The sequence below is a fragment of the Lygodium microphyllum genome, chromosome 17, assembly GCF_053477565.2.
Source record: "Lygodium microphyllum isolate KBCC chromosome 17, Lygodium_microphyllum_v1.1.10, whole genome shotgun sequence".
Lineage (NCBI taxonomy): Eukaryota > Viridiplantae > Streptophyta > Polypodiopsida > Schizaeales > Lygodiaceae > Lygodium > Lygodium microphyllum.
In genome coordinates this window covers 39,028,265-39,042,381 of record NC_141151.1, presented here as the reverse complement: position 1 = coordinate 39,042,381, position 14,117 = coordinate 39,028,265, and the positions used below count along the sequence as shown (strand labels likewise).

General features: G+C 39.5%; 1 protein-coding gene across 5 annotated transcripts in view; it reads left to right on the top strand.

Moving 5' to 3' along the window:
* LOC148021799 (5'-3' exonuclease family protein) overlaps window positions 1-1,615 on the top strand; it is a 36,015-nt gene extending 34,400 nt beyond the window's left edge. For 2 of the 5 annotated variants that reach the window (XM_087697314.1, XM_087697318.1), the window contains 2 exons: window positions 42-514; window positions 599-1,613. In XM_087697314.1, the coding sequence (XP_087553440.1) occupies window positions 42-514; window positions 599-1,438 (1,313 nt within the window). In that variant the 3' untranslated portion in view covers window positions 1,439-1,613. Of the gene's footprint in view, window positions 1-41; window positions 515-598 lie in introns of all 5 variants that reach the window. The other 3 variants (XM_087697315.1, XM_087697316.1, XM_087697317.1) reach the window with 3 other exon arrangements.
* The last annotated feature ends 12,502 nt before the right edge of the window (window positions 1,616-14,117 follow it).

Genomic DNA, 14,117 nt, shown 5'->3' with positions numbered 1-14,117 from the left:
CAGGAAAGCAAAAATAAAGCCTGCTTTGTTCATTTTTACAGATCCCTTGAATTGCTTAACACAGAAACATCCACGATTAGATGCTTTGGAGAAATTTTTGGTGGACCAGCTTAAATGGGATAAACTTTATGTGAGACGGAAGATATTGCCTCTTCTTTCATTCTATTGTCTTATGGACCTGGCAGGCAAGAGCGTTTTCAGCACATCTGGGTTCGTCAAGTCCAGTGGACTGATTAATGGCCTGTACAGTCCTCATTCTATCCAGCGTGTTAAAATCTCTTTCTCCAAACCCTTCTACAGGTTGAGATGGAAGCAGGCTACACTAGGCATTGATCAAGAAGATTGGTTAGGCTTGAAGTCTCCCTCGTTTGCTCAAGAGGCAAAAATGGATGATGAGATCCAAGACTTTCAGACGGAAACTATAGGCAGCCACTTGCTCTTCACAACTGATGAGGACATAACATTGGTCACAGAAGCCTGCCCTGATCTTGTCCAGGAATTTGAACGGGAGCAGGCAAGACGATTTACTGTCTCGTTTTGCTTGAATTGCTTTCGTTGCTGTTTCATCTGCTAACCTGAAGTTCCGAAACTTTACCAGGAAGCAAGACGGAAGAACAAAAAGAGGAAAAATAAAGCCAATGGTGTATCTTCTATGGAGGGGCAGCTCAGCATAAAAACTTTCTTCAAATCCAAGAAGCGAATGGAATGCTCTGGAAACAGGAATGTACAGCATGGTATCATTGAAACCGGTGGTGAGATATTCAGGCATCGGCCAGGAGAAGGGCAAGAAATCAGTGCAGAAAGTATAGTTACAAACAAGACATCACACATCAAAGCAGCAACTGCAACAGAAGTGATAGTAATTGAAGGGAACTCTTTAATTGCACCATTGGAAAGAGAATGTTCTGCAAATGAAATTAGGACAATTACTTGTACAACCAAGGAAATTCCAATCAAAGACGGGTATGTGCCTGAAAATCTCTCTCTCTATCCGTCTAAGGTCAAGAGCTTTGGCTTATGTCAGGAGAGTAAGGCATTACAAGTCAAAGCAGAAAGTGCAATAGAAGTGATAGTAATTGAAGACGACACTACAGTTGCAACAATGGAAAGAGAATGTTCTACAGACGAAACTAGGACAATTAATTGTCCGATCAAAGAAATTCCGATCAAAGATGGGGATGTGCCTGAAAATGACTCTCTTGATCCGTCTAAGATAAAGAGCTTTGGCTTATGTCAGGAGAGTTCTTCAACTCATCTGAGGAGTCCAATGAAGGAGCAGATGCCTGAGTGCGAAATTGGGGGATGCCACTCTGATTGTACACCACCTTCAAGTTCAAAACAATGGAGATCCAAACAAGCGGGGCTACCTTTGGGGCTACCTTTGCAGAAAGAGGAGGAGCTGCTTCAAGCTTCTGTTAGGAGAAGCTTGTTTATGTAAATTATACCACACAGACAGAACAGGGGCCTGTCTATCTAGTTTTGTACTCTGCCTACTTATGTATCTAAACACTTTTGTTTACTTATACTCGATGCTTGTACTCAAGGTTGCCTATGCCGAAGAAAGGAAGGCTCTGCAACATTTAAATGCATTGCTGTTTAGACATTTTTGCACTTCTAGTTACATTGTTTTCTTTAGCTATTTGGAAAAAGGAAATTGTTGACAACAAGGGAAGGTACCTTGCCTGGTTGAAAGAGGAAGTTGTCCTTAGCATCAAAATTTAGAACCGGAAATTCAGCATGACCAGATTGAAAAATCTGAATATTTATATCAGTCCAACCTCAAGCACCCTTAAATAACATCTCTTGCAGCCCGAAGGGCAAAACTTTACCAAAGAAAATGCCATACCAACCAATCTCTGCCCATTGGAAAATTTTAAAGCTCTAGGGATTCCAATATTTGCAAGTATCTGGAAGAGCTCATTAGGTTTTACTTAGTGGAACAAAGCTGAATAAGGGAAGGCTCTAAGGATAGGATCATTGCAATCAATGGCAATGGGGTCCTACAATGTGTGGGTAGTGGACTAAGTGAGGGTTAAATGTCTTGGGGGTTGTGAAGTAGAAGATTGCTCTGGATTTAAAGATAAGACATTGTGAGGTTGAAACCCCCCACTCACATATGGTGCATGTTAGTCAAGTTTATGAAAAGGCCTGCTGACATGCAGTCAAGCTCTATCATTTGGAAGCATGCAAATGCTGTCGATTAGAAATTACCGAACAATGGAAGGAGCGTACCACGATAGCTTAAGTGGATACACTTTGTAACCTTCTACACGAGAGGGTTAAAATTCTGACAATCCTTACAATCATTTTCTTCATAGTAGGATTATAAAGTCAATACCCTTCACTTTCATTGTTGTACCCCATGAAAATACACACTACCACTTTATTGCCAAATTTTGTGCATTGTTTTGAGGAACAGAGAGTAAGCAATGTTTCTTTTCAAGACTTTGACATTCTTTTCACACATCGGCGAGAGAGTCTACTTGAGAGGTAACATGTTACATGCTTATGTCTCTCCACAATCTTTAGTAGTTATTCATACTTCTCTTCTTTGACATGGCAGTTTTAGGCAATCAAAACTTAAATTAATACCAAAATTTTGATTCTTTGGTGCTTATTATGATTTAGGGGCTAAAAAATAACAACTTTTAGCCATACTTGCTTTGGAACTCTTATTCCTAGCCTAAAGGAAAAAAATGCACCTAAATGGAAAACAATGAGCCCAAGCCATGAGAAAAAAATGTAGATGTGCAAGTGAAGGTGTTCTACTATACCAACTCATACATTATAATTCTTGGTAAGGGGCAAAAGGTTCAAGTAAGGAGCACACATAATAGCTTTAAATCGGAAGTATGAGGCAAGCTTTGATTATCCTTTGTGCTATCTCTATGAGTGCATGAAGCTCCTTACATATGTACTCCATCCATGGTTTGCATTTATTATAGTGAGTACCATTTGTCCCATCCATATACAAATAGAATTTACTTAAAACACACAAAAAGAGAGCATCGTGCAAAAATCTAATGCAACAGTTGAACTTGCCCTTTGGCGACAAATGAAACAAAGATGGGAAGACTTGGATACCCACGATCCATTGAACTTACCATATGTTGGCTAAATGGACATCTTGAAACAAGGCTTCTAATTCTCATTAAATATACGAAACTTATTGCTTCATATTTGGATGCTTGATTCCCCTTCCTTTAAAGATAAGCAAGCCAAATACTTTGTCAAGCTTAAAAAGTACATTGCACATTAGACCATTAGCTCATTTAAATACCCCCAAAATTCAAACTTTAATGCACAAAGTGCTTTAGTGTCCCATAAGCAAACCTCATTCTTTTGGTTGGTTCCTCATCCATAAATAAATGGTGTTCATAATCACTTGCATCCTTATCTCGTTCAGTCTCCATCACATGGTTACATTCTCCTCCTCTCCTCAACAAATGCCATGATCATGTGTTGGTTGTTGCCTTCATCATCTAGAGGTGGTTATCATGAGCATTTGGTTCCACCCTATTGTCATTACCCTCTAGAGCTATCGTGGTTATCCTTTTGCTATTGCCATTAGCTCCAAATCATTGCCATAGTTGTGCTTTTGTCCCATCTAACAGTCGCCATCATTATGTGCATCATCATAACTAGATTTTGCATATGCTTTTGGTGTCCTCAACATCTTCAGAATATATTTTACCTTATTTAGCTGATACCTTATTGATTTACACTCGAGTAACAATTACATTTTTCTCTAGATGAGGCCCCATTGCTATCACCTTGCTCCTAATGGATCATCTTGCTTCAATGTCCCTCTTATGGACTACATTTTTCCTACTTGCACCATTGTCTTCATTTTCTTTAACTCTAGTGTTTTTGGGACTTGAGAACTGTCTCTAGTGGACAACACACTCTGACACCTCCCTCACCCTGCTTCCATGAGAGCCATTGGCTATTGGACAACTCTACCCTTGAGCATTGTATGCACATTTATTCATTATTTGATACTTTTCATTCAATCACTTTATCTTCATTTTTTATTTTTGCATTTTTTTCATTAGTGTTTGTGTTCACTATGTTTTAGTCATGGTTGTATACTTTTGTTTTGTTTTCCAAATCCTACCATAGCTACAGATGCTATTGTGCTCTCCCCATGTGAGAAATATTAGTTTTCACTTTGCTTGAAACTCTTCCTCAGTGAGAAGGCTAGTCTCGTTTTAGAGTCCATCGTCATATATCATTATTAAGGCTTTTGTAGCATTATGAGATCTATTAACCTCGACATTTGAACCTATGAGAAGATGCTTGTCTCAATCTTGCCCAATAACTACCATATCTTTTATAGATTTTGTGAGGTTATGGCTTAGAAATATTTCTCCTTAATATTAAATAGAGCTTGAATATCCATGATTAAAACATTGTCTTTCACTAGTTGGGATGCGGGCACACTAATGTTGGAATATCATCCTCTTTTGCTACTTTCACAAGGTACAAATCCACTTGAGTGGCTTCTATATTCTCCCTTATTAAAATATTGATGTCCACTCCAACATTGAACCCCTCTTGTTGGTTGACTCTATTGTCTAGGATACCTCTTGAGCCTCATCATTTTCTACTTCAATGCATTGCTCTACCTCTTTTGCATCTTTTTTTGTCTATTTCCCTTCATCTTCTAGCAAGACGTAGAGGTAGTAGATAAGGTTATGATAGTGATTGATGAGATGATATTTTTAGCTATGCATAAGACAACTAAGACAAACTTCTTGATCTCTATAAGAACCTTCCAAATTTCCTAGTTGAGCTCCCCCCTAAGAGGCTTTTTGGCAAAAATGCCATATGTTATTTTAATATATGCATAGAGGAAACCTTAAATAAGTACCATGCCAATAGATATAAAGCTCCCAACACTCTTCAAAGTACTTGTATCTAACCTTAATCTAATCTTCCATTGAGGTAGGGACAACACATTTGGAATACCTCTAGATGGAGATGGTTCTATCCCAATCGGTTAAGGCTGTCAACAAATATCCTCTCTTACGATATTGCCTTACTTCTCTTATGTTCTTGATGCTCCATTTTTTGTACATCTACAGAATCCATCTACAAACCGTCATGAACACTCATTTCAATCTCTAGGCCAATAAAACATGATAGAGAAGAGTGGGATATTGTTGTGCCTCCTAATCACATTATATGGGTAATGAGATTTGGACCAACACAATGTGATGAGGGGTTTTGGAACGTCCTAATGGCCCCAAATCATATTGTGTTGGTCCAATCCATGACTAGACCAACATAACATGACAAGGAATTTTTGGACATAATTGTGGCTCTTGAACACAATGATGTGTTTTGGGAGGCCCCAGTGGCTCCTAATGGCATTCTCTTGGTTGCAGAGTGTTTATCCAATTTGAGATTGGACCAACACAATGTGATACGGGATTTAAGAAAGTCCCTATGACCCTAATCACATTGTGTTGGATGGACCGAAAAAATGCACTAAGGTCCTTTGTAATGTCCATCAGTCTCAATCATATTGCGTTGGTTCGATCAGAGACTTACCAACACAATGTGAGATGTCCATCATGCCCCCCAATCTTGTTGGATGGACCAAATTTTTTTTGTAATGTCCATTAGACTCAATCATATTGTGTTGATTCGATCAGAGACTTACCAACACAATGTGAGATGTCCATCATGCGCCCCAATCTTGTTGTGTTGGTTCCATTGTAAATTTTTTCCAAAACAATTTGATAAGGATTTTTGGCACATCCCCATGGTCCCGAATTGTTAACTGCATTAGAAAAGGGTCTATAATTTTTGGAAAATAATAATTATAAAGAGTAATTTGATTGAGAGTGGGGCTTCCTACATGCACAAATTGCATTCAATCAATTAACATGACAGTCACAACTTGTGTTAAGTCTATTTTTCATCAAGACTAAGGTTTAGTTTTATGTAAAAAGAGTCATGACTAGCTAGAAAGACCACAAAAGGGCCAAAATATCCCAAGGGGGATGGGGAAACCCTAATCCAAATTTTGATGTGTTTAAAGGATGAGAAAGAATAGAGCAAGCTATTCATGTGTGAGAAAGCTTTGTGTTCTTGCCTTCTTATCTTCTATTGAGAGAGAGAGAGAGAGAGAGAGAGAGAGAGAGAGAGAGAGAGAGAGAGAGAGAGAGAGAGAGAGAGAGAGAGAGAGAGAGAGAGAGAGAGAGAGAGAGAGAGAGAGAGAGAGAGAGAGAGAGAGAGAGAGAGAGAGAGAGAGAGAGAGAGAGAGAGAGAGAGAGAGAGAGAGAGAGAGAGAGAGAGAGTGTGTGTGTGTGTGTGTGTGTGTGTGTGTGAGTGAGGGACCATGTGGGTGAAGCCTCCTTTCTCTTGAGCACTTTCTCATGCCTATGCTCATGCTTCTTCCTTGCATGCTAAGGCCATATAGGGTTGAGAAAAGAGAGTTGCATACTCTTGGATCATGGAGCATTGCAAAGTATATCCTTCATGCTTGAGGGAAGGCCATGCAAGCTCACTACAAATAGATCTTGGTATTTGTAAGACATGCGAGAGGTTAGGTGAGAGAGTCATTGTGCTTCATGGTTGAACCTCCTAAACGAACAAGAGGGTGTTCAAAGTCCCACTATTGAGCTCATGTAGCACACATTTTGGTTCCGTTGTTAGGACAAAAGGACACTTGATCATAAAGTTGCTTTTGTGCGTCATACTATGGACTAGGATATGGCACATACGAGTTAACTTTGAAACATAGGCGAATATATAGGAAGTGAGTTTTCTCTTGGTTGAAAGGTGTTGGAACTACAAGGATAATGGATATTGCATGCGCGTGTGCACGCGCACGCACGGCAAAATAATAGGTGGCACTATATCCTAGAAAGTAACCTTTCTTGTTTCCACTTCCTTAATAGGTTGCTTATGTATCTTCTTCTCATTGAAGATCACATCATTACTAGGGATAATCTTTCTGGTTTTTGGATCTGAAATAATAACTTTGTCCATAACTCAAAAAGATGCACTTAGTGGATTTTGGTTTGGACTTAATGTACTTTTCCTTTGGCATATGCACATAAGCTTCACAACCAACAAACACTCTTAAGTGATCATAAGAGGGCTACTTGCCCGACCATGCCTCTTCAGGAATGCTACCATCCAAAGTAGTAGGCAACCTATTTATTAGATGTACAATACTTGCCATAGTCTTAGCCCAAAATCCTTGAGTAAGACTAACATTAGAGAACATACTCAACATTCTTTCATTTATCATCCTATTATACGCTTTGCGATATCATTTTGGGTAGGATTACCATCAATGATTTTTTTTCTCAAACTTCTCTCTAAAAAATTGATCATGTTTTTGCAACAAGGTCCTCAACTTGAGAGATACCTTATCACATGTTGCTATATCCTTTTATATGGATGTCTATGGATACCCATACTTTTTCTCTATAGAAATAAAAATTTTAGGTGTTCAAAACTCAAGTTTTGTGACAAAATTTTCAACATGAGATGATCATTATGCTTTTGGAGACTCAAAAATGACCCTACTTTTCACCTAATTTTTGCAAGGACCTACATTTTTAGCCTTAAAAGTGAAAATTTGCCTTTCAAAAAACATTGATGACCATCAAGAGAAGACAAATAACCCAAATGAGATATCATTTCCATTCCTTTTTTGGACATTTCTCCCAATTGGTGATGCCACAAAGATACATTTGGTTGCTTGATTATTGAAATTACATTATTCTTGACAGAAGATATATGAAGGGATACAAAGTACCACATTTGACTCCTTTAGCAACAATAAATACTCCCTTGTGGAATTTTTACTGACTCCCAAAAGTACTACAATATCCTAACTCATCCAAGTGACTAATAGATATCAAGTTCTTAGTAAGCTTAGGTACATGGCATACATGCCGAAGGGTAAAGGTAGATCAATTCTAAAAAGCAAACTGTACATCATTTGCACCAACTTAATCACTTACATAGTCATTGATCCATGCCTACTATTGTCATATGAACTAAACCACTCCTTATAAGGAGTCACAAGAAAAGATGCACTAGAATCAAGAATCCAATCTTGAACTAGTTGTCTATCCACTGCAACTAGCATATGTGTAAGAAGAGTAGAAGTGAATAGTACCTTACCATCATCATTATACATAGTCACTACATTGATTTCTTCAATACTTGCATTTTCCTTGCCTTCTTTCCTATCATCATCCTTATCCTCCTCCTTTTTTTACTCTCACTTCTATTTGTAACAATCCCTGATATGACATGTTTTACCACAATGGAAGCATTCAATGTCTTTCTTGAACTTGGATTTGCTACGTGATTGTCCATGGTCATGGTTCTTGTATTTATACTAATTTTTGCCTTGGTCCATGGATTTCTTGTACATAACTCCTTAGCCAATAAACTATCCACAACATCGTTAAACTTCAACTCATGATCTAGAGCTAAATTATTGATTGTTGTTCTAAAAGTGTCCCATGATGTAGGCGAGGAAGACATTTAAAAAATTACATTACCCTTATCTTTGAACTTCAACTTTTGAGCATGCATCTACCTGAATATGATATTGAATTCACTAAGGTGCAAGGTGATAGTAGAGTCCTCCTTCATCTATAACTCAGATAACTTTTTGTTAGAGGCAATTTCTTTCTCATAACTATCATATAGCTTCTTCCATAAGTTATGTGTAGTAGTCTCATTCACAACTGCCTCTATGGGCCTTAGTTGCTTCCTCTAGATAAGGACATCTTGGATCTGCTCCTCCAACAAACTAAAGTTCTTACCATTAAACTTCTTGATGTGTTTAGTTCCCTGTCCATTGTAGATGATGAATCCATTTGTGCCAAACAACCACCAATTGTCAGGTGTTAACAAAAAAAAGAAAGAAAGTAAATTGCACCATAAAATTGGTAGTATTTCTACAAAACCTACTTAGTATAATCAAAATCGAGATCAAAATTTAGAGAAACTAGAAAATGAACCATTGCTTAGCAATAATGCATATATTACTTTTCAAACATTGTGGAAATCAGTGCATGTAGTTAAAACATGGCACTATAGCATCAATGCTTCCTCATAGATATAGTAGCATACCACCAACCAAATTTTTAGAAGTACATTGAAAAATTGATCTCCATGAAACCACTGCAATATATCAGTGGACAGTGCTCTTGATCATTGTTGAGGGTTAAAGGCCCTCTGTGCCTAGCTGCCTACATTTATTTGTACTTACTATCCATACACATATACATTTTAGATGGTGGCTACCCATTATTCTTGCTTTATTCTTTATTTTTTCTATCATAATAGAATAAGGAAAGGTAGGTCACACATTATGACCGTTGGAGTTTCTACACATCATCTTGGTCTCTCTTGCTTGAACCCCCATAGCTCTTGCTTCCTCTTGCTTTTCCTTGTGCTCTCACATCTTGCTCCACCTTTCAACTAGTATCAAAGTGGGCATTTGAGGAGATTCACTAACATTCATTTCATCTTGAGAACGGAGCTTCCATGAAGCTTCCATGGCAACTCCACTCTAGTCCTTTGAGGTACCCAACAACTCCTCTTTCTTCCTAGCTTGTTTCTCGAACTTGAGAGCATCTCCCCCTTTTGCTAAGTGACTCAAGAGGGTCAACTATAGTAGGTAGAGCACCAAGAGAACCCCTTGCAAATTTTGGTGGATTTTTAGGGGACTTCCTTGTTGCTCCCTCATGCCATTTGGTCCTACCAATTTTCCTGGTGCTTTGCCCAATCTTTGGGGTCTTTTTCACTTCCTTGGCTTTGTCTTTGGCATTTGTTGAAGAGCTTCTGGATAAGCCATTGCTTTACAATTTAAGATAGATTTGTCATTCACTATTTGGATAGCAAGTATTTGCTTGTTTTATGCTCTATTGATGCTTATGGAGAAATTTTGAAATGCTTGGAGGTTTTGTGATGATCTTGCTCGGGTAAAAGGCCCTTGGGCCTGCCCGTGTACACTGACTGCCCATATTCTTTATTCATATATATGAGATAGTGCAAAAAGGTTGTCATATATCATTCTTGACAGCACCTACATTGTGTGTGCTCTTCTCTCCCACATCTTCCTCTTCTCCTTCTCCACTGCCATTGCATCCCCTTCAACTGGTATCAGAGCTTGATTGTGGAGCTTGACCTGGCATTACTTCAGCCCGGATTGAAGACCTAGAGCTTGGACCTTCAATGCTAGCCATGGCTTCTTCTCCTTGAGGTAAGATTTCATCTCCCGCCTCTCCCTGGCCCTCATAGGCTCTTTGCAGGTGTTCTTGGGTTCATTGGGCACCTTGTATGCCCCCATTTGCCCCCATATCCTCAGGATAACTAGCAGGCCCCACAATAGTAGCTCACGTTTTTTTGCGCTTGTTTCAAAATCTAGCTCAAAAAACCCATTTTTCCTCATATCTCGTGCATCCAGAACCCAATTTAGGCAAGGTAAGAGTCTAACTTGGGATTTTGGCATGCTCCGGACACAATGGTGATGCTAGATCTACCAAATTTTGATCATAGAATGTTTTGCAACAGTTCTGAGTTGATTTACATCTAGAAAATGTCATGCTCTTAGCTTATGTGATGCTCTCGAGGCTTGATATTTGATGCCCAAATACTTTGGGGATGCTTGCCCAATGTTTTGAGATGCTTTTGGGGTTGAATTTTCTCAGCCATTGACTATTTTACATAATCCATAGGCAGTAAAAAATAGGGCAGTCCCTTGTCATTACATTTTATGCTTATGCTACATGGTCATTTGATGCTCGATTATGCCCGGTTGGTGCCTACACATATGGGAATGTATGCCTATGCTACATGGTCATTTGATGCTCGATTATGCTACATGGTCATTTGATGCTCGATTATGCCCGGTTGGTGCCTACACATTTTATGCTTATGTTACATGGTCATTTGATGCTCGATTATGCCCAGTTGGTGCCTACACATATGTGAATGTATGCCTATTGATTTGAGCTTGGTTTGAGCGCTGATTTGCTCAGTTTATAGAGGTTATTTGCTACTAGGGTTGAAGCTATTTATGCTACAGTTGGGTTATGCCTATTGGTCATGACGGGATGCTCTTGGATATTTGAGATTATGTATTGATGTATTTAGATGATACCACATGGTTCTTTTTTCTCCTCGAATGCTTTTGAGCAAGAAGTAGAGCTCAATTATATGGTTCACTATCAAGTTTTTATTTGTAGGTGGCATTCCACTTATGACTGCTTATGCCTAGGCTACCCATGTGGGTTTATGTCTTGGTGGATGCTCAGCTATAGTATGGTAGATGTTTGGGCTTGACAAGACTTGCATTCGATGACTTTTGTGGAGCAATTGGACATTGATTTGGATTTTTCCGTTACGACCTTGGATGCTACTTGGCCTTATGCTCTGATGTTATTGATCCCTGGATGTTTGGTTAATGTAGACATGTACTGAGCAGAGTTGCTTCATTGTCTTGGCAGAGTTTTATTGAGCTTTGTATGCTCATTGGTGCTTGGATTTATGGCAAGTTGTTTTGGTCGATTAGTGGACTTTACAGTGCTTGGGCTACAGTTATGGCTTTCTTGCTCCTCTGTTGTCTAGCTTCTATGCTAGTTGGGCTAGTGTTGCCCGTCCATGTTAGAGAGTAGATGCTATGTATGCTTACCCGTCTATGCACATGGTCTACTGTAGTACACCTTACAGAGCCAGTTATTTAGATGTTGTTGTACAGATGTTTGGGCTTCTCCTGGAGCTTGATTCTTATAGGATGCTTTGCCACTTGTCGGGTCTCTACTTGACTTGGATGTTCCTAGGTGGCATGATGTACTACGGAGCTATGCATATGCATATGGTTATGGGCTGATCTCATGGTTGAATACTATATGCTCTTATGACAAATGTCTTATGCTTTACTGTATGTCATGCAATTGGCTACGACTCTTCTTCATGTGGGAGCTTTTGCATCCTTGGTTGATGCCTTTATGTCCTCCCGTCCATTGAGGTTTCATGAGCCCTTGCATCATGCTTCTACCACTGATGTACTTGCAGATGATCGTCTTCATGAGTAGGTTCCCTCTGTTGGGACAACCCTTGACTCCTTGAGCTCTGTGGATGCTATGGATAGCCCTATTCATGATGACTTGGATTCCTTGTCATCTTCTACAGGTTATTCAGTTACAGATGTTGTATGCTTCCATTGTGGAAAGCTTGGGCATGTTAAAAGAAAATGTTTTAGACGGATTAGAGAGAAACAGAGATAGAGACGGACTCGACATGAGTAGAGAGTTAGCGATGCAGTAGGTGTTACCACTTTTTCTAGTGGTGAGGTACATACAATTACTTGGTGGAGCATCGTACTTTATGACCTTTGTGGATCATGGTACCCACCGTGTTTGGGCTTTTCCCTTGATACGGATTGAGGATGCCACAGTTATGCTTGACAGGTTTATGGATTTTGTTGGTTGCATGCCTAGGTGCTTGCAAAGGGATTATGAGAGTCATGCTATCTTTCCCAGCTTTCAGTCCTATTGTCAGTAGTATGTCATTGATTTTCTATGTCCATGGTATTATGGGATTGCTCATGGCATGTGTCTGACTCTATAGGCAAAGGTTGATTCTATGCTTACCACAACTGGGTTATCTTATGGCTTTTGGATTGAGGCCCCTATGACGTAAGTCTACTTGATTAATAGAATGCCGTGTCTGAGTTTGGATGATATTACACCACATAAGGCATGGAGTGGCATGAGACCCTCCTATGATTACTTGAGGATGTTTAGCTACCAGACATTTGTATGCATGCCAGATATGCCTATGTCACGCAAATGTATCCTCCTTGGTTATGGAGATGGTGACTTTCAGGCTTATAGGTTATGGGTTTTGGATGCCCAGTAGGTTATACGTAGCCGCCACACTGTCTTTTATGAGATGTAGACACAAGCCTCTTGATGCACATTCAGTGCGCTTTATGGTTGATGCTACAGCCGTATGTCAGTCTTTCACTTTGCTGAGGCCGCATACTATCTTGAGACCCCATCTGACATGTGTCCGGGATGCTAGCCCTTCTTCTACGATTGACTTTGGAGAGTCTATGTGCTCTCAGCTATCTCCTATACGCCACGCTGATGCTATGTGCTACTTTGATGCTTATGCATTACAGCCTTGCACTCATGAGTTGTGCTTGGTTCATGAGAAGCATTCTTGGATTGCTCCGCTGTATGGAGCTGCAGGATTGCTTATCTCCTGGATGTCATGGACTCGGGGATGCTTGACTCTTCTTTCATAGAGGTTCCCGCTTATTGCACAGCTCGCTTTCTGATTGGGCATTGAGTGAGATGTCATGATTCCTCACCTTGTCTCTTTTCCTTTTTTCTTTGTTTTTCCACTCCTTAGCCCATTGGCCTTTTAGTGGGAGGTTGTTGGGGTAAAAGGCCCTTGGGCCTGCCCTTGTACACACTGACCACCTATATTCTTTATTCATATATATGAGATAGTGCAAAAAAGCTGTCATATATAATTCTTGATAGCACCTACATTGTGTGTGTTCTTCTCTCCCACATTTTCCTCTTCTCCTTCTCCACTACCATTGCATCCCCTTCAGATCTCGAAAGGATTTTGGACTAATTAGAGCTTTTCTACCTCAATTCTTGAAGGGTTCTTTGCTATAATACCATGTGGATAGCAAGCATTTACTATTAAGGCTTATGTATTGAATGCCTAGATATGCTTTGGGGGTGCTACATCGATGTATTGATACTTGAAATTGGTTATTATACCTGAATATGCTTATCTTGTGCTTTGAGCTTTTGGTTTGAGCTCTAGTGGTTGCGTATTTTCAATGGCTCCTTGCTTTGAAGATTTCTTGGTTATGAGCTTGAAGTCTTAATATAGGTACATGCTCATGGATGTATTGCTTTTAATGTCTTTGGGCACGCGAATAATACAAGGCATGTGTATTGATCTTTGCTTTGCTCTTGGACATTCTAGCTTGTTTCTATGGGCGCACTTTCATCTTTTCTTTGTAGAGCTTGGATTTTGAGTCAATGGGAGACTCTTACTTTCCTATGTATATATGGTTAGTTGCTTATGGTCTGAATTGTTCA